This window comes from Haliotis rufescens, unplaced genomic scaffold (assembly GCF_023055435.1).
Source record: "Haliotis rufescens isolate VD_foot unplaced genomic scaffold, xgHalRufe1.0.p SCAF_65, whole genome shotgun sequence".
Classification (NCBI taxonomy): Eukaryota; Metazoa; Mollusca; class Gastropoda; order Lepetellida; family Haliotidae; genus Haliotis; species Haliotis rufescens.
Window position 1 is genome coordinate 1,196,071 of NW_025964356.1, and position 27,840 is coordinate 1,223,910.

General features: G+C 40.1%; 1 protein-coding gene across 4 annotated transcripts in view; it reads right to left on the bottom strand.

Annotated features, from left to right (window-relative positions):
• Positions 1–27,840, bottom strand: part of LOC124115528 (nucleolin-like) — a 411,866-nt gene that overhangs the window by 267,252 nt on the left and 116,774 nt on the right. For all 4 annotated transcript variants that reach the window (XM_046476554.2, XM_046476553.2, XM_046476552.2 and 1 more), the window contains exons 4-5: positions 24,641–24,947; positions 19,723–19,860 (exon numbers count right to left, since the gene is read on the bottom strand). In XM_046476554.2, the coding sequence (XP_046332510.1) occupies positions 19,723–19,860; positions 24,641–24,947 (445 nt within the window). The remainder of the gene's footprint in view (positions 1–19,722; positions 19,861–24,640; positions 24,948–27,840) is intronic.

Sequence of the window (27,840 nt, forward strand, 5' to 3'; positions counted from 1 at the left end):
TCATCTTCACACTTCACACGATGTCCATGCGAAAATGTCCTATCTCAAATGAATCTCAAATGAATCAACATGTCATTCAGACTCTTAAGTCTGTCTCCTTTGAAACAAAGGTTAGCTCCTAAAATATTCATGTCAGGAGACACTTGGCTCCCGAATAGAAAAAGGGAACTAAGAGGGCTGCAATCTAAAGGTCATCACATCATCAATGTTCGAAAAAGATGAAAAACTTGTGTATGGGTTGCTTCTCAAAAAAACCTTTGCGCTACTAGGACATTCTTATCACAAGGTTGGATTTACTCATGTGTCTGTGTCTTCTCGCAGGATGTTGATCTAATGAACAATTGTGTGGCATGGAACGAGGCGAACCTGTTCGGCCACCCACCCCATGTATGAAAGGGAACAAATCATCATTTGTCCAGTCAGTAAAGTTCTTTAGGCTGTCCACATGATACATCTGGTTGACATAAGGCGGAACAGCTTGGCATCTCTTTTTATGCTTTGTTAAAGCTGTCAACCACATCCACATAGTTTGAGAGCGCCAAAACAAGAAGAGGAAAACAACAACTCTCCTCCGGTATAAGAGAGAGAGTATCACCTCTTGTCTGATCCATGAGCTAGTGAGTATGGTTTTATGCCATTTTTAGCAATATTCCAGCAAGATCATGTCGGGGGACACCAGAAATGAGGTTCACACCTTGTACCCATGTCGGGAATCGAAGTCCGGTCTTGGGCATGACGAGCATACGCTTTAACCACTAGTCTACCTGACTGCCCCACCCTGCCCATGAAGTTCTAGTCAACGAGGTCATCTATATCCCCTGCCCATTTTAACACGTTATGGTCCCAAAGCAGGTAACTGACCCAACATTACTCTTAGCCCGTGTCAAAATAGCTGCAATGGAAATTCTAAAATAAACATTTCTAAAACTCTTTAATATTAAATGGCACCAGTACAGTATGTGCTTTATATATAGACATGCAATGTTTGGCAAGGAAACAGGTTATTTGTTATACTCCATAAGTGAACCCACCCTATATTAAAACTTAGATCCAAATTGTTGACATGGAAACGTAAAAAATAAAAAAATAAAAAATTCCTAAATAGCAAAAGGCACCAGTTCAGTATGTGCCTGGTAGACATGCAAAGTTTTGTAAGAAAACATGTAACAGTTTTTGAGTTACGCTCCAGAAACGAACTCTACCCTAGAGAACCTAAGTCCAACTTGTTGCCATGGAAACATAAAAAGTAAAAATTTATAATATTCCTAAATAGCAAAAGGCACCAGTTCAGTATGTGCCTGGTAGACATGCAAAGTTTTGTAAGAAAGTATTTAACGGTTTTTGAGTTACGCTCCGGAAACGAACACCACCCTTATAGAACCTAAGTCCAACTTGTTACCATGGAAACGTGAAAAATTTAAATGTTTAAATTCCTAAATAGCAAAAGGCACCACTTCAGTATGTGACTGATAGATTTGCCAAGTTTCGATCAAATACACTGAATGGTTTTCGAGTTCTGACCCGTAAAAGGAAATGATTACCGACAGACTGGCTGATCGCTATATTCCCCCGCATTTCATTTTATGGGGGGGGGGGGGGGGAAAGATAAAAATAGATTAGAATAGAAGTTGTTTATGATTCATAGTATAAAAAAAAAGATTTATCGAGCATTAATATGCGCTTTCCAAAAAACCACATCGTATCCCTTCAGCGAATTCAGGTGAATAAACAGGTAAAACAAACTTGGTCAATAAAAGTATGAAATTTGATTTAACACATCACTAGACATGATGCTTTACCATTCAAATTGTATTTCCTGCTCTCCAAGGCATTGTTTTATATGCAGAGATTAAGATTACCGAGTGTATTTTCTCGTAAACTAAGCTGGAAATAGCATTCAGCTGTGCACACATTTCCTCCCAATTTACAAGTGATTTAATTAAAAAGCACCCTATGATACAACTTCAAAGAATTTTGATGCTATTGTCGGAAGAAATTGTATCTGAAATTATTATTTTATCAGGAATAATATATTCCAATATCGTGTTGTTTTAGTTGCAGCTTCAACTGTACATATATTTAAAATGATAAGAATCATAAGCGTAGCACTTTGGTACAGGTGGTATGCAGGATATTTTCTTATGTATGGAACGATTTGACCAGTCACTGTAGGGACTTTCCGTGCTAAATGTACTTCACTTGTGAAAACGTTATGTTGACATTTAACAGTCAAACTGCCTCAAATATGACTTTTAACAAGACATGGTACGGCATTTATGATATGTGTATCCATTCTCTTGCAACTAAAGTTTGTTTCAAGTCATCAATAGCGGTAATCTGACCATGGTTGCTGTAAATAACGGTGAGTTGAGCGATCTACTGATCCCTTTGCATACGATTTCGCTGAAATTATTGTAAACATGATTACAATTATTGATTGAAATTTTGAACATAATTAATCAAATATATTGCAAACCTTAGTTCAGATAATTGAGTGAGTGAGTTGAGTTTAACACTGCTTTTAACAGTATTCCAGTCATATCACGGCGTGTCAGCTTAATGTGGGAGGAAAGCCCGAAGTGATGCAAGTCTCAGACGTTTACAACTTTGGTGAAACCCACGAGCACGGGTATGGTGCTGACAAACCTAGAAACATAATAGTTCAGATAAACAATGAACAATTTGTTTTAACCAGATATTATAATAATAGGATTAAATTGTGTACTTCTGTTCAGATTTGTTGACTGGTATTTCCTGTGTTACATGATCGTGGTGATCAGCTGATAATGTTTTCTGAAATAGGGAAAAATATTGTGTCATTGGAAAACTTGAGTTTATTAAAAATGTTAGTAAATTTTGGGAGCCATGTTTTACCGCACGCTATAACCGAGTTAGCGCTATATTGAAGGCCGCAATAACGAGGGAACAATGTATATACATTTTGATTCAAACTCAATTACTGGAGAAAAACTATACAAATGTGGACACTTGAGATATATTTGCCCATTTTATTATTCTGCAATCCATTTTTAGTATTACCCAGTGGCCGGGCCCAGCCTATCCTGTCTTTTCTTGATGATCAGGGTTGTGATCCAAGTGAACTGGCTGTTCACTGGAATCACAGCCCTGATAAAGAGATTTGTGCATATACATCTGGAGCTATTGATTTGCCCAATGGAAGTTGTTGGAATTTGTAATGCATGCCGTTTACTGCAAACCTAAGATACTTCTGGTATCCAATATGAAAGGGAACAAAGATCTGTGTCCTGGAGATCCAAGCTAATCAGCCAAATCTAAACATTTTTATTGTGTGATGACAGCCAAAATATTAATAATTACATACATTGAACACACAATGCCATTTAGAAAGTGGTTAAATGTAACAAATGTTAAATTTGGGATAACACTTTCTTTGTCAAGTACCGTATATCGCTGTTTATAAGGCAACTCCCCCTGTACACGCCTTCAAAATCAACCAAAAATCCTATGCTCCGTGTATAAGGCGACCTGGAATAAGGCACATCACAAATGCGCACACAAACCTTATATATGCAATAAAAATATGTTTATCTTACGTTGTTTTTTCTACGATGATTGGTCGCGTGTGTAACTCCAGCACATGTTGCCATTTTGTGTTTCATTTATGAAGTAATAACATATAAGAGACAATGGTGAGTAATTTAATCGCCAATTAACTGTGTTGTAACTAACTAGGCTTATGTTTGCTTCACATTCAGCGTGTTTATTCCACAATCACTTATACACACCGTCTCCAACAGTTGTTAATACAACTGTAAAAACAGCGGGAATTGATTTCAGCTTCACCGGTTATCACATGTTAGGTCACATGTGCAATATGCAAATGCTTACCGGTACTTCCGGCTCTCTACTCACGGATGTTGATTGTTTTACTGTGTCAGCTGGTTTGACAATATGCATCGAGGCGAGGGTCATTTCAACTTTATTTGCAGAAATTATTAAACTTTATTCAAGGAAAACAGATACAAATCATGTTAATGTCTGGAAATAGTTATTGGAACAGTTATTTAGGATGAAATGCAAAGTTTTATTGTCAAATGCTGGGCTGGCTATCGGACGCCGGTTGACATCGCCAGTGGAAGCTGAAAGTGAAACAACTGGAAAAAATGTGAGATCTTCGACTCCGTGTATAAGACGACCCCCCTTTTTAACCCCCTCATTTTAGGTACGAAAAACTCACCTTATACACAGCGATATACGGTACAGATTCTAGTACTTTTTTCGGTTGAGTCCCATCTAGGATTGGAACCACACTGCCAGAGTGAGGCACCTAATTGCCAGCACACAAAGTCATCAATCTAGCTTGCAAGAGAGACTGAAGTTGGTAAAATCATAGAGGTTAAAGGATTCCACGAGGTAGGAAGTATTTGTATTAAGGTGGACGTCGACCCGGAGGAGGAAAAGGAGAACCCAAGAGGTGCACTGAAGAAAGAGTGCCCTGCATGGCCTTTGGGGAAGGGCATCTGCTGGTAGAAGTTGAGCTACAAGGGTTGTCTCTGTGCCGATGAAGAGCGGAAAATTCACGCCAGGTTAGCAGTGTCACAGGAGCACTCTCTCCCAGAGAGGGAGGGAATCCATTTACTACAGGTAGCATTCCCAAGCATGATCCGGGTTTGCGTAGGCATTATATGAATCAGGGTTCCAAGGAAATTCTCGTCGTTGATGATGATAGTCATAAGAACGAGAACGATCACAGGTCAAGATGACTGGAAGAAGAGCAATGAGTGTCCAATAGTGGCCATAGACGTTGACTGATTAGATTCTCTGTAAGGGGCTGAGTGGTCAAGACAGAAACGTCTTCTGCGAGCAAGCTGTCCAATACATCCTCGTCATTGACAGACATGATAGGAAGCAAGACATCCCAAGATAGGGGGTAGACGATTCCACAATCAGCGAAAAATGTAGGTAGTTTCGCTGATTTTTCAGACTTCTTCGAAGCAGTTTTCTAGTTTGTATTTTTTATTGTTCAGATTTAGAATAGAAAGTCGGTCTTGTTTTCTATGCTGACACTTGTGAAGATAAATGCTGAAAGATTCATTGGACAAGTCAACACACTGAAAACAGCATGCAGATGAGCTGCAGCAACCAGACATCATGTGGGTCGGAATGAGAAAAAACATGTCTACAAGTTAGGTACACAGGCCGACGCATGGCCTGTTTGTCCATGTTGATAAACGCCGATCAAGAAAATAAAATTTGAAAGGCTTGAAAGAGGGAAAATTGGAAAATGGTGAGTGATGCTAGGTATGTTCGGGTGAATTGCTTTTTAGAGGCTGGAAACCCTTGTTTAGGCGTGTTTCCACATAGGATCGAAAATGGAATGAGAAATGCAGAGTGTGAGATCGGATGAGATTAAAAATGTGAATTTACAACACCAATTTTTATTTGAGATCATGACCAGTAACATCAGTGTGTAAAATTTAATTTCTCTGACTTGAATAGTTTTTGCGAAAATTTGTTACCTTTGAGAAGCGGATGGACAGATGGATGGACGGACAAACTCTGCCCCTTAAATATGATGCCATTTTCTGTTTCATGACGTCACTTCCGACCTAATGCAATAGTTCTTCCAGTGTATTATGACATCACTTCTGGCCAAGTATTAGGTCACTTCTGGTCTATCCTGACGTCACTTCCAGACGTTATGGTGTCACATGAGGTTTTTATGATGTCACTTCCAGTACCCATAATGTCAGTTTCGGTTAGTGGTGGAGCAATTTATCGAATAATCGGTCAATCAATCTGAAGTACTTCAACGATTGTCGACTGGCTTGGGAGACCAATCGATGTTCATTGCTTCCACTATGCCTTGATGAAGAACCAGGAGGAGCAGATCATAGAGGTGCCACCGAGATCCACAGGAGGCGCCGTCTTAGGAGCCGAAAGCATCACAGAAGCCGAAGGCGCTTGAGGAGCTTGAGGAGCTTGAAACCAAGGCATCGCCTGCTTGATCATTGTCGGCATCAGATGAATCCAGGATGGGTCAATATAAGATGCCTGAAGCGTCTGGGGAGGCGCTGGATGGAAGGCTGCAGGCCCGAATCTCATAGGCGCCTGGAGCACCTGCAATACTGGGGCTGTAGATAGCTAGTACTTCTGAGAGAGGGACAAACTAAAGGTTGTTCGGCATCATCATAGAGGATGAAGCAGAGTAAATCAATGCTGAAGTTAACGAGGACAGTGGCATCAGTGTCATATCAACGATGGAGGTCATGATCTGTTGTGGTGGAAGTAATACCCGACGAAGACACATTCAGTGTTGTGGTCGCCGGAGGTGTCCCGCCTGAGGAAGAAATGGTCATGACTGTTGGGTGTGTAGTAGGCTCAGATGAATCTGACATCTTTTTTAAGCAACGTTTCAAGGCCTGCTGTGTCCGCCGTTTATGTGATACCTAGAGGTATTTCAAGAAGGCTGTTGGGGAAAGTGGCAGATAATCTCCACACTTAGAAGCCTGTGAGCACAAGGTAGTACAACTAAGACATGAGGGATGAGGGTCCCACTCAGACTTATTGCCATGGCACTTGTTGAAATATACACTGCAATACCATGTGTAGTGTCTCCTGGAAAGACTTTATATCCTGGCAGGTCTCTTTCACTGTAATCACTGATGTGTGTTTCTGTGAAACACAAAACATCAAGCACACCAACAAACTTATCCTTCTTCACATCTTCAAAATGAGCACTGAGGGATCAAACATTCAAGTGAGCTACCTTGAGTCCATCACCATTAATGTTCTCTACAGGGTGTGTCCAGGTGAACAGTCTTTCATTTCGCAATCTAGTCATCTCATCCAATGCTTTTTTGTTTACTACAATTTTGTGTTCATCAAAACCTACAAGTTTTAGGCCTTTCCTTGATTTGACTCTACTGAGCATCATATACACTTGACCAGGCTGGGCTTTAAATTTACTACCTTGTGCAATTGTCATGTTCCCAATCATCTGCTTATAGGTGCTACCTTGTGACTTGTGGATTAAGAGGGGCCATGCTAAAGTTCCTGGATACTGTTTTCTTTCAACCATGACAGATTTAGCATTGTCTGACACAGAGAACAAGGCCATTACAGCAGTAATTGGGACTGCATGTTTCAAATTGACAGGACTTCGATTTCTTGCATCACAGCACTGAGAGGAAATAGGATGGTTTGGGTGTCCCCGTTCATGTTACCGGTACCCACTGTGAGGAAGTAGGCTGGTTCAGGTGCCACGGTTCATGTTACCACCATGCACTGTGATGAAGTAGGCTGGTTCAGGTGCCACTTGTAAATTGTGTTTTCACAATAATTCACCAAATACCTTGTCAAAGCCCCTTTGTCAAGTGGTATACATCTCAATTAGGTTATTATGGTAACGGTTCTCAGAAAACCCTGTGTAGATGTTTTTGTGGAATATGTAAACGGTTTCTGAGTTATGCTCTTGCTAAGGAAACATTTGTAAAAACTCCCAAACTATCAAAATGCATGTTTTTCAAGATCTGCTCCGGAAACAAGGACTACCGCCATTTTCAGCCTAAGTCAAAGTCGTTGCCATGGAAACCTCGAAAAATAATTATTTTTTCAATCCCAAACTATCAAAAGGCACCAGTTCACCACAAGACCTATCTATTTGCCAAGTTGGGTAATGAAATATTGTACGGTTTTCAAATTCTGCTCCGGAAACGAGGACTCGGCCATTGTCAGTCTAAGTCAAAGTCGTTGCCATGGAAACTCGAAAAATAATGCTTTTTAAAATCCCAAACTATCAAAAGGCACCAGTTCACGACTAGACCTATCTATGTGCCAAGTTTGGTGAAGAAATATGGTACGATTCTCAAGATCTGCTCCGGAAACGAGGTTTACCACCATTTTCAGTCTAAGTCAAAGTCGTTGCCATGGAAACCCGAAAAATAATGTTTTCAAAAATCCCAAACTATCAAAAGGCATCAGTTCACCACAAGACCTATCTAAGTGCCAAGTTTGGTTAAGATATCTCCAACGGTTTTTGTGTTCTGCTCCGGAAACGAAATGTGACGGACGGACGGCACCCATTCCTATATCCCCCTTCCAATTCGTGGCGGGGGATAATAAATCTGGCTCTAGTGGAAGTGGTCCAGAACTGTCATTGTCTATACTACTCATATGCATCACATGTGACAGCACTGCACATGGCGCACACACATGCTTTCGTCAAAAAGGGGGCGGTCCAACCCACCGTACTCAAACAAAACCCAACGCAAACAATACCGACTCAAGGCCCAGCACCAACATCCATTAGTATGCGTGTATTGTCACATTGGTTCAGTAGTTACACTCCTTTTTCAAGGTCTCCCACTACAGTATACAAGTCCATTGGGTCCTTGAATGGCATATAATTTAAAATCCGCCCAACAACATCCAAACATTGTGGCAACAATGTTGCAAAAAGAATTGATCTCCGTAGAATTGCAGGTCCATTTACAGCACCACCATTTCACGATATAATAGTTTCTCCAATCTGTCTGTTCAAAAGAAGTCAACAAATCAAAACAATGAACAAGTTCAGCAAAAGTTGAAACTTATTTACCATGTGTTGTACCCTGAGTGAGAGTCTGTAAATGATGTGTCAACAGACAAGTACACTAGCTTTGACCAGGTGCTAACTGTAAGACATGAATGACCAAGACAGGTCTCCATCAAAGACACTCTAATATGTTTGACTCAACATGTGCTATGTACAAGGGAGATAACTCCAGGTGGTTTAAGATTCCAATCAACTTGACATGCACAACATACAATCTAGTCAAGTCAACCTGCATAAGCATTCTATGACACCTCCCTTCTTAAGATAGTTAATTCAACATTTAAACATCTCTTATAAATTTCCTGAAATAAAAGCAATAATTGTAACTGCATGCAAGCTTCAGAGTCCATGAAAAAACCCCTATCACTTATCTCTATTTTACTTCAAATTAAAGTCTCTTCTCTGGTATAAACTGTAAATACATAATCAATTGTCCATCAACACTGTACTATAATCACTGATCATTACTTAAAATTGAACTTTTAAACACTTTAATGTAAATCTGAGTATCACAACCGCTGACATGACTGATGATTGGTCTGGTTGTGACCTGCAACGTTGACAATGACGCTCACTGTGACATTGACTGTGATGATGACTGTGACGATAATGGTGTAGTTGATGACAGTGGTGATTTCACTGGTTGTTGGAACTGTGTTTTGTTGTTGGATGTTATGGGAGATTCCAGGTTTCTTTCATTGTTGTCAAAACACAATTTCAGAGGGTTAGTTTCATTTGCTTTCAGGAGATCTCTTCGGTTTCTTCTGAAGAATCTTCCACTACTGTCAGCCATGTATGAATGTTGTTCTTTGCTTGGTTTGACTACAGTTCCTGGTATCCATTTACCTTCCTTCCTAAGTCATACTACATCGCCTTGTTGAAGGGGTTTCAGCTCTTTACATTCCCTGTCATGAAAATATTTCTGTTCATACTGTGTCTGTTTCAGGTTACTCCTGACATGGCTGTAATCGAATTCTGGTTTCAGGAGGCTTGGTTTAGTTGGAATAACTGTTCTTGTTTGACGACCCATCAATAGCTGTGTAGGAGATCCAATGTCGTCTGTGGGGGTATTTCGGAGATCCAACAATGCAAGATATGGATCCTGACAGTCGTCCTTTGCTTTCTTGAACAATCTTTTCACAGTTTGTACGGTTTGCTCTGCCAACCTGTTGCTTTGAGGGTAGTGAGGAGACAATGTCTTGTGTTCAAGTCCATATTCCCTTGCAAAATAATAATTTGCATACTGTGATCCATTGTCTGTCATTACAAATTCTGGAATCCCATGCCTCGCAAAATGTTCTTTCAGGATGTTGATTGTAGTAACACCCTTCATGTTCTGTAGTTTGGAGACCTCAAAAAACTTTGTGTAATTATCAACCACAATGATGTAGTGTTCTCTGCCCAGTTCAAATATATCTGATCCAATATCTTGCCATGGTCTGTCAGGTATGTCATGCTGAATCAACGGCTCCCGGTGTTGACGATTCCTGTAGCGACAACATACACCGCAGCTTGATACTAAATCTCTGATCTGTGCACTCATGCTTGGCCTATAGAGTACATCACATGCTGCTGCAAACATTTTTCTATGCCCAAGTGACTCTGATGAATTTTTCTGAACATTTCTCTGTTCATACTTGTGGGTATGATGATGCATTCACCTTTCAACAAGAGTTCATCTTGGAATGAAATAAATTCACAATTATTCCAGTATGGCTTAATGTCCAAATCCACCTTTTTAGGAATATCAGGCCATCAATGAAGACCATACTCCTTTGGTTTTTGAAGAGAACTGTCATTTTCTGTGTCCTATCTCATTTCAGCCAGTCGATTTCTTGAAATTGGTAAGTTCTCAACTGTATGTACCTCCAACTCCATATTTTCAGTTTCCTCTAGGTGAGCTCGGCTCAGGGATATCCGGGATGTGCATTTCTGATCCAGGCCTGTAAATGACCCTCAAGTACTTCTAAATGACCCACTTCTGTACTTTCAACATATGGCGTTGAATTCAGGGTGGCGCTGCTGACAACAGTATTTTGACTAGGCATTCCAGGGGTCTGTGATCGGTTTCGATGACAACAGTTTTTACATGTACTGGTGGAAATTTGTTGCTCCATAGACAATAGCTACAATCTCCTACTCAATTTCCGCATTCTTCCATTCCTCAGGGTTGAGTGATCTGGAAGCATATGATACAGGCTGTTAACTCATCTTGAGCAATACACGCTCCAACTCCATGTGATGATGCATCCACTAAAAGCTTCACTGGAAGCTGACATTGTAGTATTTCAATACTGGTGTATTTGAGATCACTGTTTTCAGGTTGTCGAAACACTTCTACTGTCTTTCGGCCGAAGAAGCTTGTTAATTGATGAGAGGTTTTGTATGCATTTTCCCAAATAATTGACCATTCCCATGATACTTTATAGATCTTGTTTATTCCCTGGAGCTGGCATCTAAGTGATTGCTCCAAGTTTGTCTTCACATGGTTTCAGCCCTTTTCATACCGAACGTATGTCCGACATATGTTACTTCCTTCAGCCTGACCTTGTATTACTCTTTGTTTTGCTTCAAGTACATATCAGAACACTTTGTCAGCACTTTTTCCACTACTCTGTCATGTTCATATCCCTAACCATGATATAAGAAACAGGCAAGGGTGCATACATGGCAAAATCTGATATAAAGTCAGTGTTTTGCCTCATACCTAAACAACCAGATGACTTGAAATTTTCTCGGCATGCAATTCAAACATAATCTCTACTTGACAAATATCTTCCATTTGGCTGTTCGCTTTCATGTACAACATTTGAAAAATTTAGCACATTTTATCAGTGGGTACTCAGGAAACACACCACAAATAATAACATACAACATTGGATGATTTTGCATTGGCAGCACCACCCTATAATAAGTGTCAACAAGCTCTTGAGTCATCCCTGGTGTTATTACAAAAAATGGGTGTTCCCGTCGCAAAGAACAAAACAGTGCTACCTACAACAAACATGACGTTCCTGGGTATCACAATCGACACAGTCATAGCGCAAATTAGCATACCGATGAACAAGGTTGTGTCCCTTAATCAGGAAATAGATGCTAATTCAAAGAAGAAAACAACATTACACTACTTGCAATCCTTGGCTGGGAAACTTAACTTTGTATGTAGAGCAATTCCCATTGGTCGTGCCTCTCTAAGATGCCTCATTGACGCACAGCGCGGAGGGTCAAAACCACACCACAGAATAAGGATAACACAAGGCTTGCGCAAGGACCTCAATTTATGGCGGCAATTTCTTCATAAACCACAATGGCACTTCTGCCTTGTGGATCAACACATCAGAAACACATTTGTTTACCAACGTGTCAGGTAACCATGGTTTTCAGAGCCTTTTTCATGGGCCGATGGGAGAATGGCAGATGGCCTAACATGAGTGATTTGGGTATAACGCTGCTTTTAACAGTATTACAATTATATCACGGTGTAGATGGCCTAACGAGTGGGTGCAGAATGGATGGGCTAAGGATATCACTAAGCTGGAGCTTTTTCCAATCGTATTGGCAGGAAGACTGTGGGGCAGACATCTATGACACAAGCGATTGCTGTTTGTTTGTGACAACCAAGCACTGGTAGCTATTATCAATAAACAAACAGCAAAACCACCCTGTGTTATGTCGCTGCTTGGGCGCCCGATACATCTCTGTTTACAACATAATATCTTGTTCAAAGAATCTTATGTTCCTAAGCCTGCAAACGGTATAGCTGATTCACTTTCGAGATTTCAGTGGTCCAGGTTCAAAGAAGCAGCGCCACAGGCAGACTAGATACCAGCACACATACCACAGGACATATGGCAGATCTGACGACAGAGGTGCAACATCTAGTGCAGTCTTCTCTAGCATCAAATACATGGAACCTGTATGGGTCTGCAATAAAGTCATTTAATGTTTTCCACATCTCTTTCAGCCAGCCACACATTTGGCCTGCTCCGGTTGATCATCTTATGCATTTTATAGTTCATCTCTCCTTAACAGGAAAATCTCCTCGCACGGCAAAGTCGTATACATAGGCATTAGCAACATGGCAAAGGTTACATGGTATGCATGACCTAACATCCCATTTTCTTATTCAGAAAGCCTTGATCGGATTTGTCAGACAGAAACAGAAGGCAAACACCCGACTCCCAATTACAATTGACTTATTGTCTGTTATTGTCACATCATTACCGGTAGTTTGTGCCTTAACTTATGAAAAGTCTCTTTTAACAGCTGCATACCTGCTTGCATTTTTTTAATTCTTTGAATCACTGAGCTGGTTGCAGGGTCAGCCAAGGATTTCTCGCATAAGGCGTGTCTTTTGTCTGATGTTCATGTGGCAGGAGATATAAGTCAGATAACAGTATGTTTCCGCTCATCCGAAACGGATCAATGTGGCAGAGGTGTGCAAATAAAAACAACAGCTATTCCTCACTCTAGACTTTGTCCTGTCAGAACAATGCAACAGTTTCTATCCATCAGACCACCAGTGCATGGGCATATGTTCGTCCATTTTGATGGACATCCTTTAACTAGATTCCAATTTCAGGTAATTTTAAGAAAGGCCCTGGATTCTTCATTACCACAGCTCAATCTACATTTGTTTTCATCACACTCTTTTTGCATTGGAGCGGCTACCACAGCAGCAATTAGTGGGGTTAGTTCCAAACAGATCCAGGAATACGGGCTTGGAAATCAAACTGTTACAACAAATATATCCGCATTACTCAACTCACTCCATAATAGTACACCTGGCATAAACAAACATATCCTGCCTGTTGCTTTTCCACGAGGGGAATGGGATAATACTGACTTAATCTTTTTCAATAACTCTAATAATATATAGATAAACAGGTAAATAAATAACTGCTGTAAATAAATTAATAGGTTAGTATAAATCAGATGTTATTATAACAAAGATGCTGCTAGTGTGTTTTAAGTTTCAGATGTATGGTGTATCGGGTCCAGTTAATACCGACTGACTGGAACACGCTGGCATGCGAAGGGTGGAATGAAGTGGGGGGACTTTCGCAAGGCAGTGAATACACTTATTACCTGCCATACTAGTGGGGTGGTAAAGGTTAAAATTGTGCACTGGATATGGATCCACCTCAGCAGAGCCCCCTGGTGGTAGAAAATCCAAGATAGCCGCCAACATGGCCAAAACTCTCAAATGGTATCAATATATACTCAATATATCATACTTATCTGATCCATTTATACATATATCCATAGGAATGCATGCGGAATGAATTTCAGCAGAGCTGTATATGATTCAAATATAGTTTGCAGCGCCCCCTGGTGGTAGAAAATCCAAGATGGCCGCCGACATGGTTGAAATCTCTAATATCACTTTAGTCAATACTCATTTATCAGAATTATCTGGTCAATTCATTCAATTTATCACAGCATCTTTATCAGGATCAATTGCAATAATGCTTTATATAATTCAAATCTGGTATGCAGCGCCCCCCTGGTGATGATGAAAATCCAAGATGTCTTCCAATATGTTTTAGTTTTCAGAAATTGTCTATTTCTACAGCAGATATAGATATCATTTGATATCTTTGGACTTAGCATAAGTTGATATGTTTTGATATGACGAAACATTTTTAAATGACATTGTATCAATTAATATGTATTGTCTATGATCTATTCTCGGCATATTATTTTATAAATGGTCTACTGAGAAATGTTCCACCTAGTTTACATTAGATCACCCCAAAATCACTATTCTGGGAATGGATTCATATCTTAAAAACAGAGCAGGGATTATGATAGATGTTATCTTTTGAGAATGTTGGTGGGTATACCACACTTTCGTCTTCATAAACACCAAAAACTGTGCTATATCTGTTCAAATACACCATATTTTGAAATGTGTCGACAAGATCACGTTTTCTTGTATAATACCAAGTAAACTGGGACTTGTAATTCTCAGTCTCAGTGGTGTCTTTGTGTTGAAGAGCTGATGCACCGAGATGTCACGCTTTGAAGACAAGATGTTCTGAGATACAGTAAACTACATTTATAACGAACACGCTTATAACGAACTGGAGGATATAACGAACTGTTGTTGTTGGGTTTTTTCAAGCCATTTGCTGTATATATGGTGTATATATGTTTCTCACGAACTACTGTTACAACAAACTAAATTGAGTGGTCCCTTTGAGTTCGTTATAACCGTACTTCACTGTAGTTTGGAATGCTTAAAGATTATTTTTTTTCATACCTGGTCCTACAAATATCATACTGACTAATGCTTCCAAAGAGGCAGCTTTAAGTACATACTGTTTTCTTTTGTCTCTACATTCTAGGAGGCTCCTGACCGGGTTACCAATTCTAATTATAAACAAAACACAAAGAATGATGTTGGACTTAAAGTTTATTAAACAGAAAAAACAACAACTGGGGCAAAATCCTTCTCTTATCTATAACCTACGTAATTTTCCCCCTTCCCTACCTACGTAAACCTATTCAACCTTATTACTTAAACTTGTACTCTTAACCACCCCTCTAACTTAACTCCCAAAATTAAACGTCTATAAAACAAACCTATTCAATACCTACTCTACTTTTCCCCCACCCATACCTCTTAATCTAATATCTCAACGAACGCCCTATAATAAATAATAAATGATCCTGATTCAGGACGTGGGAGCCGACTGTACCTTACCAGATACTGGTGAGTGCATGACGACTGACGATTCCCTACCCAGGGTAGGCTTATAAAGCCAACACGAGGACCATGTGACCAGGAAAGCGGACACAACCAATGAACACACTCCTTACATCTCGGCTCTCCCAATCATGGCTTCCGCCTAGCCGAGCATGCAAGAAGCGTGGCATCGTCACGTCTTCCCAGCCACTGCGCCCGCGTGGGCATAAGCTTCTACACAAGGACTACAAAGATAGGTACTACGTCAGCCGTTCAACTCCCCCTTAAACTAACCCACCCACTACGTTCTTAAGTATATATATTTACCCATAATAGTCGACCACAATACATTATGTTTTACAGACATCCAGATAATGTAACTCGAGCATAAAAGTTTTACAAATAAATGGACTGCAACTGATAATAATATCACAACAGTTAATTGTCACTTATCGCACAATATCGCACAATATGGGAATATTCTTGATGGATTTTGGGGAACCAATAACGGATTCCCCACGGTGTAACTAAGCCAGCAGTACACCAAGGAACATTAAGAAATAATAATAATAATGTGGGGACCTAGCCTCCATACACTCTGTACATGCTAAAAGCACACTAATTGTATTATCATTCTCAGTTCCGGTGAGATCTTGGGAACAAGTGAGTTAAGTCTGGAGAGATGTCAATCAAGTCCATTTCCACTAAGGCTTCTTTCTGTAATAACTGCTTCACTGCTGCTGACAGCTTTGATTTATGTAAATAAACTTTGTGACAGTATGCAAGGTTATTGAATGCAGACAAAACAAGTATTTGTCACAGAGTGACGAAATATCCCCCGCCTGTACACCATAGTACCAAATATGAAGACAATCCAGCGATTAGTTCTTGAGATATTGTGGCAACACCGTTTTCCAACTCCAAAAACAGATTTGCCTGCTGTGACCTTGAAAATGGGATCAAGGTCACCAAAACCGACTGGTGTCTGCGGAGTCTGTATATACACCATAGTTCCAAATATGAAGACAATCCAGCGATTAGTTCTTGAGATATCGCGGCAACACCGTTTTCTAACTCCAAAAGCAGATATGCCTGCTGTGACCTTTAAAATGGGATCAAGGTCACCAAAACCGACTGGTGTCTGCGGAGTCTGTATATACACCATAGTTCCAAATATGAAGACAATCCAGTGTTTAGTTCTTGAGATATCGTGGCAACACCGTTTTCCAACTCTAAAAGCAGATTTGTCTGCTGTGACCTTGAAAATGGGATCAAGGTCACCAAAACCGACTGGTGTCTGCGGAGTCTGTATATACACCATAGTTCCAAATATGAAGACAATCCAGTGTTTAGTTTTTGAGATATCGCGGCAACACCGTTTTCCAACTCTAAAAGCAGATTTGTCTGCTGTGACCTTGAAAATGGGATCAAGGTCACCAAAACCGACTGGTGTCTGCGGAGTCTGTATATACACCATAGTTCCAAATATGAAGACAATCCAGTGTTTAGTTCTTGAGATATCGCGGCAACACCGTTTTCCAACTCTAAAAGCAGATATGCCTGCTGTGACCTTGAAAATGGGGTCAAGGTCACCAAAACCAACTGGTGTCTGCGGAGTCTGTATATACACCATAGTTCCAAATATGGAGACAATCCAGTGTTTAGTTCTTGAGATATCGCGGCAACAAACAGGTGGGACGTACGGATGTACGGACGTACGGACGTACGTACGGACGGTCGTGAATACTATATCCCCGCTTCGCGCTTTCGCGCGGCGGGGGATAAAAACATGAATAGGATATGCTGTCTGAATAACACTGAGAAACCATTTGTCGGATGTTACTGACTTTCATTGGACCCTCGGACTACAGAACAGAAAACACAGTTTTCACAAAATCGAAGACCATTGACGATTCCGCTAAGCAGAATGTGGGCAGTCCTGAAAACCTCTGTTTATTTGTAGTACTCACTTAGCAATATTCCAGCTATACGACGGCAACAGTAAATCTAGACATGATATCCAATGATTGACATCATGAGCATTAATCTTCGCAATTTGGATAGGATGAGACGCTTTGACCACATCAGCGATTGAGACCATCCAATCCCCTTAGTTGCCTCATACGACAAGCATGGGTTGCTGAAAAACAATTCTTACCCAGAATCTTCACTGAGCCTGATTATGCATGGTTAAGGTTTAAATCTATTACAAGATGTTTTTGTTGCAATTTTGTCGATTGTTGTGGTATGGACACAGACAAAATCCTTCAGGTCATGAAACAGCATCCGATTTCTCCCTTTCCACACATATTAGTTTGGCAAGTGTGTTAACTTGAAAACAAACTAAGGCTCCACACTGACGTATATATACCATCTAAGAAGGCATGTGGCATAGTGATATCCTCTACTGACATGGTGACGAGTAAATCAGGATAATGCAAGTTTAGTCACTGAAGGTTGGAGGGCAAACAATGTAATTCCTGCTACCAATCAACTGATATAAGACAAAATATCCAGTGACATACGTGCATGATTGTCCATATCTTTTAAGCCCTTCCGATGAACAGACACATGACATACTGCTTGTCCAATATTTGAGATTTGGTTGGTCGGTTTTTAGTTTAACGCCACACTCAGCAATATTCCAGCTATATGACGGCGGTCTGTAAATAATTGAGTCTGGACCAGACAATCCAGTGATTGATATCATGAGCATCGATCCACACAATTGGGATCGATGACATGCATCAACCCAGTCAGCGAGCCTGACCACCCAATCCCGTTAGTCGCCTTTTACGACAAGCATAGTCATCTTTTACAGCATCCTACCCCGGAATCTTCACGGGTCTGATATTTGAGAAATCAATATCTATTTCAGTTGAATGCGATTCTAACAACCGCTGATGAATGGCAGAAACCGGTTGGCTGGTTATTTGAGTAGTTTATCTCCAAACTTCTATTTCATTAAATTGTCATTTGTCCAAAGTAAAATCTCTCGTACAGTTGTAGAATGTGCAAGGGACAAGTTAGCACTTCTCTTAAGAGCATAAAAATCCCAGAATTTTCAATTCCTCAGGTAAAACTTTAACTAATTACTCAGGTGGTTTGGTGACAGGAATCAGCTTATCAACTGTTTCCAAATTCTAAACAATTCTCCAAACAGGTATGAAAATATCTGATCCAGAGTTTTGGGGATAAATAACTGAAGTCCCTTTATGAGAATCAAAGTTCATGTTGGGTAACATGAGTTTCCATGTATATGTCACAGCTGCGTGATCTGACGGATAATTTCGTACCCAAATCAGGCATTACAAGCTTCTCAACCTGTGGGATAAGAGGAATGGATCTAGCTGAATGGACACGTGGCTGCTTGTCAAATAGATCCAGTTGCCAGGTCATTGACTCACATCTGTGGCTTGACAAGCTGCGGACCCTACCATACTTGACAGGGTTTCTATCCACGGCCGATGGATCGGTACACCGGTTATTATGTACCCATGTCAGGCATTACAAGCTTCACAACCTGGGGAGCAAGCAGGACGGATTTGCCTGAACTCACTGGTGGCCTGTCAGACAGATCCAGATCCTGGGCTCTTTAGCAGGAAACCCGCAAAGGGTAACCAGTCCCTTTGTTTTGCCAGGCTTAGCTAGCTTGGCGTCCATTTCATCAAGCCTTAGTTTAGTTACAGTTTGTGTAATGATTCCTTGCTCAACACTGTCACCTATCTTAGCAATACCTTGCATAATTTCTGATATAAAATTTGCAAACATTGATGATAACAATTTTGAAAATTCATTCAAACCTGGCTGTTTTTCTTCCATAAGTTCTTTTGCCGATATAGATTTAATCAATTCATTTTAGATAATAAAATGTGCAAATAATTCTTTGAATTCCGCATCCGTAAATCTATGCAGAGATCACAATGATCGGAAATTGAACACTTCTTTGTCGAACAATATCTACAGAACAAGTGCGGTCTTATCTAATCATAAAAGTTTTTGAAACATTTCCTATCCTCAAGTAACTATAAACACGTCTTACTTGTCGTACACATGGAGAAATAATAAAGCTGGAAGGATTACACATGCGCTGAGGGCAGGGTTTCCCGTGTTAGGAAAGATAATTCAAGGAAAGACACGTACCACTAAAGAAATTTTAATGTTTTTAACCTTGTGATCACCTGCAAGCAGGAGAACTGAGGCAATCATGTACTAGAGGAAATGTTCACGTTATAATTACAGGATTATTGCCAGTGATGTAATAGAAGTAGGGTATTTGCAGGAATTTATCTTTTAGGGGTATGCTTTTTTCAGCATTTTTGGGGTGCTTGGAATGAAGTTTCTACATTATCAACCTGTCATTGTGCAAACAATTATGAGCAATAAAGATGCTTGTGTTTTAATTGACTCACTGGATTATAGTGTTAGTTTCTAATGCTTTGTGTTGACTGACCTGTATACTGTTTATTTATTGTTGTCACGGTCGGTCGCTGTTGTTTTCGTTTCTCTACTTTGTTGCCATCATGTTTTGAAGTAGAGGTGGCTTTAGTTTCTTCTCTCTTGGTGTTAACCTCAATCACCTGCCCTACACCTGCCCAACAAAAAAACCCATTCATTCAACCATACTGTAGATCTAACTAGAAGCAGACCCATCCATACCTTTTTTGGAAAGCCCCAAAACATCTCACTAGAAATGAAAACAATAGTTATTGATAATACTTCAAAGAATACTACCTCTATTATATCATTTCATAATCCTGTATTTTGGCTGTACCATAACCAAGATCTTCAGATCTTCAGATTTTCAACAGAAGTCCTTTTCACAGGCAAATATACGTAACTAGTTGTCCCAACAATAGCACAAAGCAGCTCAAAGCACTTCCGTGTGCAAATCCTCACTTCTTTCCAAACGTCTACGAACAAGATGATTGGGGAGGTGGGAGGGAGTACTTCTGATATAATAGAGGTAGTATTCTTAGAATTATTAACACTGATAGATTGTTTTGATAATTCTTTCAAATCCTAAAAGGACGAGCTACAATCGAATCAGCTCATGTGGATTTAAAACTAAGTCAATATCATGAATCAAGCAGATATGTGGTACCTTTCACAAGAATTACTGTAATAATTGCTGTTATTTTTATCAATGATGTCATTAGATGTTCTAAACCATCTCTCAGACCATCAGGCTGTTGAATCATATTTCCGGTTCTAACGTCACTTCTGGTATTAGTGTCATCTTTATCTCTCTTCTTTATCTCATTTCCGTTTTCGATGACATCACTTTCTGTGATGTCACTTCCAGCATAAATTTCATCATAATGACCTCATTTCTGGTCTGATATGATGTCACTTCCATTCTAATCGTCACTGCAGGCTTGATTCTGAAGCTGCTGGTGTCGGATCTTCTTTCTCTCCCATAGGAGGTGGAAAACAATTGGGTGATAATAGTTTGAGCTGCCACAAAGAATAGTAGATAACAGTAGATAATAGTTTGAGGACCCAAGGAATATATGCCCTGGTTGGACATCCTGAAGATAATAAGATCTAGTGAAAGTGTTATATGAGCCCACTGACAGCTGGATACTACTTGTTCTGCGGACACTCAAGTCAAGGAGGCAAGGCTTGTAGTCAATGCTCTAATTTCTTGAGCTGAGCATGACCTGAGAATAGGTGAGGAATCTTGGGCCTGGCGATAACTTTCTACAACAATAGACTTAGACATGTAACCATGGCTTTGGTAATGTCTTTGTTAGAATGAGTCTTGCAGGAGATGATTGTCTATTTCTATGTTTTCAATGTGGATCTGGATCTGAAGCCGAAAGGCAATATTTGAAAGCATAAATACGTCAGAGGTGACAATATAGTCAACCGTTGGAGCCAGTGCAGTGATGGTATAAGTGTCTGTGGACCAACAGCCAGAGAGAAAAGACTGATTTTTGGCAACAAATTCCAGAAGTGACCTTGAGGTAATTGTTCTCCAGTCAATAGCATGAGTAAGACTGGAATAATCCGGAGAGCCCTGCATCTTCTGCTATATAACTTCCAGGCAGTTGGATGAAAGATGGAAAGATTGTTGGGGAATATGCCCAACTGGGTTTAACCTAGAAGATCTCAACAAAGAGGTAGGGGGAGAGGATCTTTCATAAGCAGTGGCAATAGTCTGAAAATAGCATACAAATAGGCCTGTCCAATCCATCAATAGAGTGTCTACTTGGAGAGCCATCAGGCCTGAGTGACCACTCCATTGTCACGATTCTACCCTATGTTTCGCTTCCATCCGGTGGCTGAATTGTATGGTCTCCATCAACAGGGATCTGGATCTGGTTCATCCATACTTTTGGATGTATGCAACTGCTGTGGTGTTGTCCAATGCTATCAGAACTGAGAAATGGGATAGTTGAACTTCCAAGTCCTGAGAACGTACTGCCTTCATCTCTTGGCAGCTGATGTGGAGATCCTTTTCGGAAGCATATCATAAGTCTAGTAACTTTTGTCATGCTTAATGAATTGGTTCATGGAGATAGGCGTCTTGATGAGTCAATCTCCTGTTCTGAGGCTTGAGGCTGGTACGATTCAATCTGGAACTTGGGAGGAGGGACTAGAAAGGATTTGTTGAGAACCTTGAGGTCGATGATCATCAGTCGAGAGTAAAAACCCTTGCTGTTGTCGGTATCTTGAAGTCTACAATGTAGCACCCATATGTCAAATTATGCTTCCTCTAATTTGGGCCCTTCCAGATGGAATCTTCGGCCTCCTGGCCAGGATACAAGTAGAGGATGACATAGGACTTGTAACTTTTAGCTTTTTTCAACGTTGTTTTGTTTAGCTTTTTCGTTGTTTTGTTGTGTTTGTTGTTTTACGCCGCACTCAGCAATATTCCAGCTATATGACGGCAGTCTGTAAATAATCGAGTCTGTACCAGACTATCCAATGACTGACATCATGAGCATCAATCCACGCAATTGGGGTCGATGACATGCATCAACCAAATCAGCGAGTCTGACCACCCGATCCCGTTAGAGGCCTTTTACGACAAGCATAGTTGCTTTTTACAGGTTGGTGAAGACCTATTCTACCCATGATCTTCACGGGTCTGAAACAACGTTGAGAATCCAGTGGTCAGATATGACCTGCTTCCAATTTTCAGCGAATGACAACGGACGTCCTCCCACTGGACCCAGAGTCAGTATTATGTTGAAAGATGGTAGATGTAGATCAGAGTCCACAGGTAAAGCCAGGTAGATAGGATTGGAAACAAATGGAGGGTTGGATATGAAGTCAGAATCTGGGATAATCCCGACTTCCCTGTATGGATCCCCTGTGAGTATTTCCTCATCGTTTGTAGTTGGGTTTATGTGAAGTCCCGGATGGATGTTGAGATTATCCTTTTTTGGCTTGGCTTGAAATAATCCTTCCCTGAAGGGACAAAGTTCTTACAGGTGAGTTCTCTGAATGAGGTGTCCCAAAATGGTTCTCTTGAAAGAAAGACCAAGCAGAGCTCTTTCACTGCCAATTTGATGGTAGATACTTGGAACAGTCGTTAAATGTCGCACATAAATTGTATTACGGACAGCTGTATTGCGATACATATTGCAATATGTTTTGGGCCACAAATTATATATTTATTTGAACTGTTCAAATGGGGCTTCACTCAATAATCCTGACATCTGATTGTGAGATGGCTTTTGACAGTATTGATGAATAAGACTACTTATTACATCATCCATATGTAATGTTAATGTTAACAGAACGAAGTGTGTGCTGTTCAGATAGGAACTCAGTCAATCCAAATGTCTCAAGACTGTAGATATAATTTATAAGATTACCGGTATATATTCTTCTGTGACTGTATTGGAAAATATTGATACACAAGGATTGTATTGCGATGTGTGTATTGTTGATAGACATGTTGCCATATTCCGGTATACAGGTTATATTGCACACCCCATGATGGTGTAGGCAGAGAATCTGGGCTCCATGGGGTTAGCTGTTCTTCAGCCTGATGGTCTTAGCTACCAAGCAAAGACCATGACAGTCTTGAAACTTGACTAGGTAAAGCTTGGGAGCTACTACCTTGATGACTGACTAGTGCAGCCTTGGTGGTGGATGACAACAGACCAAGCTCATGCTGAAGCTGTCCCCCCTTCAGCTTTTTGGCTGGGGAATTCTTCTGAGCATGTTCATCTTGTCAATGCTTCAGTTGTTCTACTTCAGTCGACAATACCGTAAAACAGGAATCGAAGAGCGGCAGGGATGATGGAGAAAGATGTAAGGACATTCAGAGTCCTCTTTGCCACTTCCTTATGCTTGGCCTTCATAATGGATTCCAACTGCTTTGGATTAACAATACTCATTAATGAGTGATTTCGGTAATTTGTTGCAAATTTGGTGAGTCAGTGTCGGAATGCAAGACTGTCTGATTAACGGGTCTAAATAGCATTGATTTAATCTGTCCCTATCATTTGTGTCGGATAAAGCCGAATGTCGGATAAAGCTGAGAGTTGGATTAACGGAATTTGACTGTATAGTTGACAGTGAAGAAGACTTCTGTTGAATCCAAATAGAAGGACAGCTGACCTCACCAAGATCTATCAATACTTATCTTAGATCCCTAGTGTTGTCTAATATACCGGTAGTCCTATGCCTTAAACCACCACAAGTAAAAAACACTCAATGACATCCCTTTCAGTTTGGAAAAACACTTGCTCAAAGCAGTACTACTTTAAAACAAGTCCTATGGTCTAACTAACAAAGCTAACAACAATTCCCCCTTCTAGTTTTAGAAAACTAGATGAAGCATAACAGAAAATTCCATGCATATATCCACCTTAATATCAAAGTTATAAGCACTGATGGATTAATTACATCAATTCCAATTTTGGAAACCGCATCCTCAAGGCAGCACCATCTAATAGCATGTGAGAACATTTCTTGTTGCAACCTTCGTGTTACAAGTCTGAAGTCACCTTACGTTACTGAAATACATTCTGAAGGAAACCACATCCAAGTCAGCTTATGAATGAATAAACAGTTAATTAATGTGAAAAGTGTGTTATTATCTAAAAAATAAATCCGAAATCTCTTCTAATTTGAACCATGTTTCATGACCTCTAGAGGCTTTGACTTTAAATGGAGGTCATTCAATCACATGATCCCCATGTGCACAGGGCTTTTTTACCTAATGGGCCTGTAAACTTCACATTATAAACAACTTTGACAATGACAGAATCATGTTGGGACCTTGACCTTGTCCTGACGCGTGCCTGAACAATTTTCAAGGATTTATTTGGAAGGTATTCTCCAATTTGGTACTTTCAAAGGGACATAGCCTGATAAAACTTCAAAGCAGTCGAAAAATCTTTCATTACCTTCATCACTGCTGTCATAGTCATCATTACCATCATCAATGTCATCTTCTTCATCATCATCTTCACTACTGCTGTCATCAGCCAAATCTTCATCATCATCATCATCATTACTGCTGCTATCATCAGCAAAATCTTTTAAAATGTCAACACTGTCCAGATCATCTTCGTTAATGTCAACATTGCTTTCATCATCATCAGTGTCATCTTGTGGAGGAGATGAGAAATGTTTGAATTTTGACATCTGTCCATGTTTATCCCCTGTGCCTGCTGTTGCTGGTTTCCTAGGGAAACTGTCATTCTTCTTTCTCTGTGTGAAAGAAAACACAATCAAAGCATTGTTACCAAATGTAAAATATTGCAATAACAGAACTCACTCACTCACTCACTCACTCACTCACTCATCAAATATATGTAGCTCACCTGGATTTTGAAAAAAAAGTCCCTGCCATTATTGGCAGTCGCAAGACATGATTACATACCACCATACATTTCCAGTGTCATACCTTTAACTTTGTTTTGGTGAATGCTTGCCTACTTCAACCCCACAATGAGGTCCCTATAGGCACTTCAAATTTAATGACATCACTTGTCAAATGCAGAACTTTATTATGAAAGTAATGTAACTGGTAGAATAATACAACTTCTGGTTTGTGGAAAATAAAAGCCATATGCAGTGTGACAGGAAGACACATGCCTCTGGAAGCTTGAATAAGAGGCTTCCAGTTTAAAGACATCACTTCCAGTTTGAAACACATATGCCCATTGCAGTATAACTTTGAAACAGAAAGTTATACTGCTTAGAGCTACCTTAACGAGTTAATGAGCACTTCTGGTTGAATGACATTTGGGAAAACCCATGTCCAATACAAGACAACTTGAAAACAGGAAGTCCCATCCCTCTAGCTACAACAATAATATATATAAAAATATAGCTGCAAAGCAGCAATGGCGGGCTCCAAGTTACACTGCACAAACGTCCATGTTCGAATCCTTAAAGGGTTTCCTTGTACCAAATCCGTCACATGTAGGCACAACTTGCAGGGTATTGCCGCTACGAAATTGGCGTGTGCTTAGTCTGTTCTAAACCCATTTCCAACATCAAACATGTTCGAATCCTCAAAGGGTTTGTTTGTACCAACTCTGTCAAAAGATAGTCAACGTTTGCAGGACATTGGCGTGTTCCAGGGGTTGAAAAAGGCCAATTCTAACTCTGGTCGTCAAGGGTAGTACACATAATATTGAACAAGACTGTGGAGAACGCTTGAGTATCTGCAAAGCCAGTGAATGGGGGTTTATAGTAGATTTATGAGGCGCTTCCTTCAGTATTTGTACTCAAGTCAATTTGTACTCAATATTTTTTACTAAAATCAAGTAATACCACCAAGCGGGGTTGCTTTCAGTATGCAACCCAGAAAAAATGAGGTACATTAAGTATCAAAACTTCATGCAAACTTTCAATAGTTTCTGTGGAGAACCTTACAAGATATGATCTTTAAAGTAAAATTTCGGTGAATTTTTTTTATCAAAATCAAAATCCAATATGGCCGCAACTAAAAAAGATACCGTATATCGCTGTGTATAAGGCGAGTTTTTCGTACCTAAAATGAGGGGGTTAAGAAGGGGGGTCGTCTTATACACGGAGTCGAAGATCTCACATTTTTTTTCCACTGGCGATGTCAACAGGCGTCCAATAGCCAGCCAAGCATTTGACAATAAAACTTCGCATTTCGTCCTAAATAACTGTTCCAATAACTATTTCCATACATAAACATGATTTGTATCTCTTTTCCTTGAATAAAGTTTAATAACTTCTGCAAATAAAGTTGAAATGACCCTCGCCTCGATGCAGATTGTCAAACCACCTGACACGGTAAAACAATCAACATCCGTGAGTAGAGAGCCGGAAGTACCGGTAAGCATTTGCATATTGCACATGTGACCTAACATGTGATAACCGGTGAAGCTGAAATCAATTCCCGCTGTTTTTACAGTTGTATTAACAACTGTTGGAGACAGTGTGAATAAGTGATTGTGGAATAAACACGCTGAATGTGAAGCAAACATAAGCCTAGTTAGTTACAACACAGTTAATTGGCGATTAAATTACTCACCATTGTCTCTTATATGTTATTACTTCATAAATGAATTTTATTTTACGGGCACCAATTTGGTGTCGTACCGTGTAAACACAAAATGGCGACGTGTGCTGGAGTTACACACGCGACCTATCATTGTAGAAAAACAAAACAACGCAAGATAAACATATTTGTATTGCATATATAAGGTTTGTGTGCGCACTTGTGATGTCCGTGTGCGAAATACGCTACAGTCGGAAAGCGCACGTTAAATCTTCTATATCAGTCAGACTTGTGATGTGTTTCAATCCAGGTCGCCTTATACACGGAGTATAGGATTTTGGGTTGATTTTTAAGGTGTGTACAGGGGGGTCGTCTTATACGTGGGGTCGCCTTATACACAGCGATATACGGTATCCAAAAACGGCTATGGCTATTTGTTGTGTTCTGTATGGAGACAATTCTCAGAAAGTTTGAAAGCATTTCATGCAGTGGATTCAGAGGAGATAGTATTTGAAGACAGGTACCCAAAAAAACCCGTGAAAACCTTAAATCCAATATGGCTGCCAAACCATGTGACCAATGACCAAAGTCAAAGAACAAACAATGTCAATGAACTGAAGCAGCAGATACATACAAGGTTTGAAAGTAAACGGACAAACGGTTGTGGAGCAGCAGGGCAAAATATATCGTCAAAAAATACTTGTTTTTCAGTTATCTGCCCTTGTCCTTTGGGCCTATGGCCTTGAGTTTTGGGGGGAATCTAGTACTCAAAGGTCTCCATACACACACAAAATTTGAACAAAATCGGGCCAGTGGTTATTTTGCTAGCGCTGGTACAAAAATCGGCGGAATAATAAATAATAATAATAATAATAATAAATATAGCTGCAAGCAGTGATGTCGGGCTCCCGCTGGTTAGAATTGTAGAAGCGGATCCTGTTCTATTCATAGAAGTACTTTTGCAAAATTGCACTTTGGTTATACAGAGTACTAAAAACCTTTGAATCTGAGTTCTTAATGACCCTAATCTATTACCATTAAGGCATTTTCTCCTGTTGTTATATAAGTGCATTCCGATATGAGGAAGGATATGTGCTATACTGTGTACGACTATAATATGAT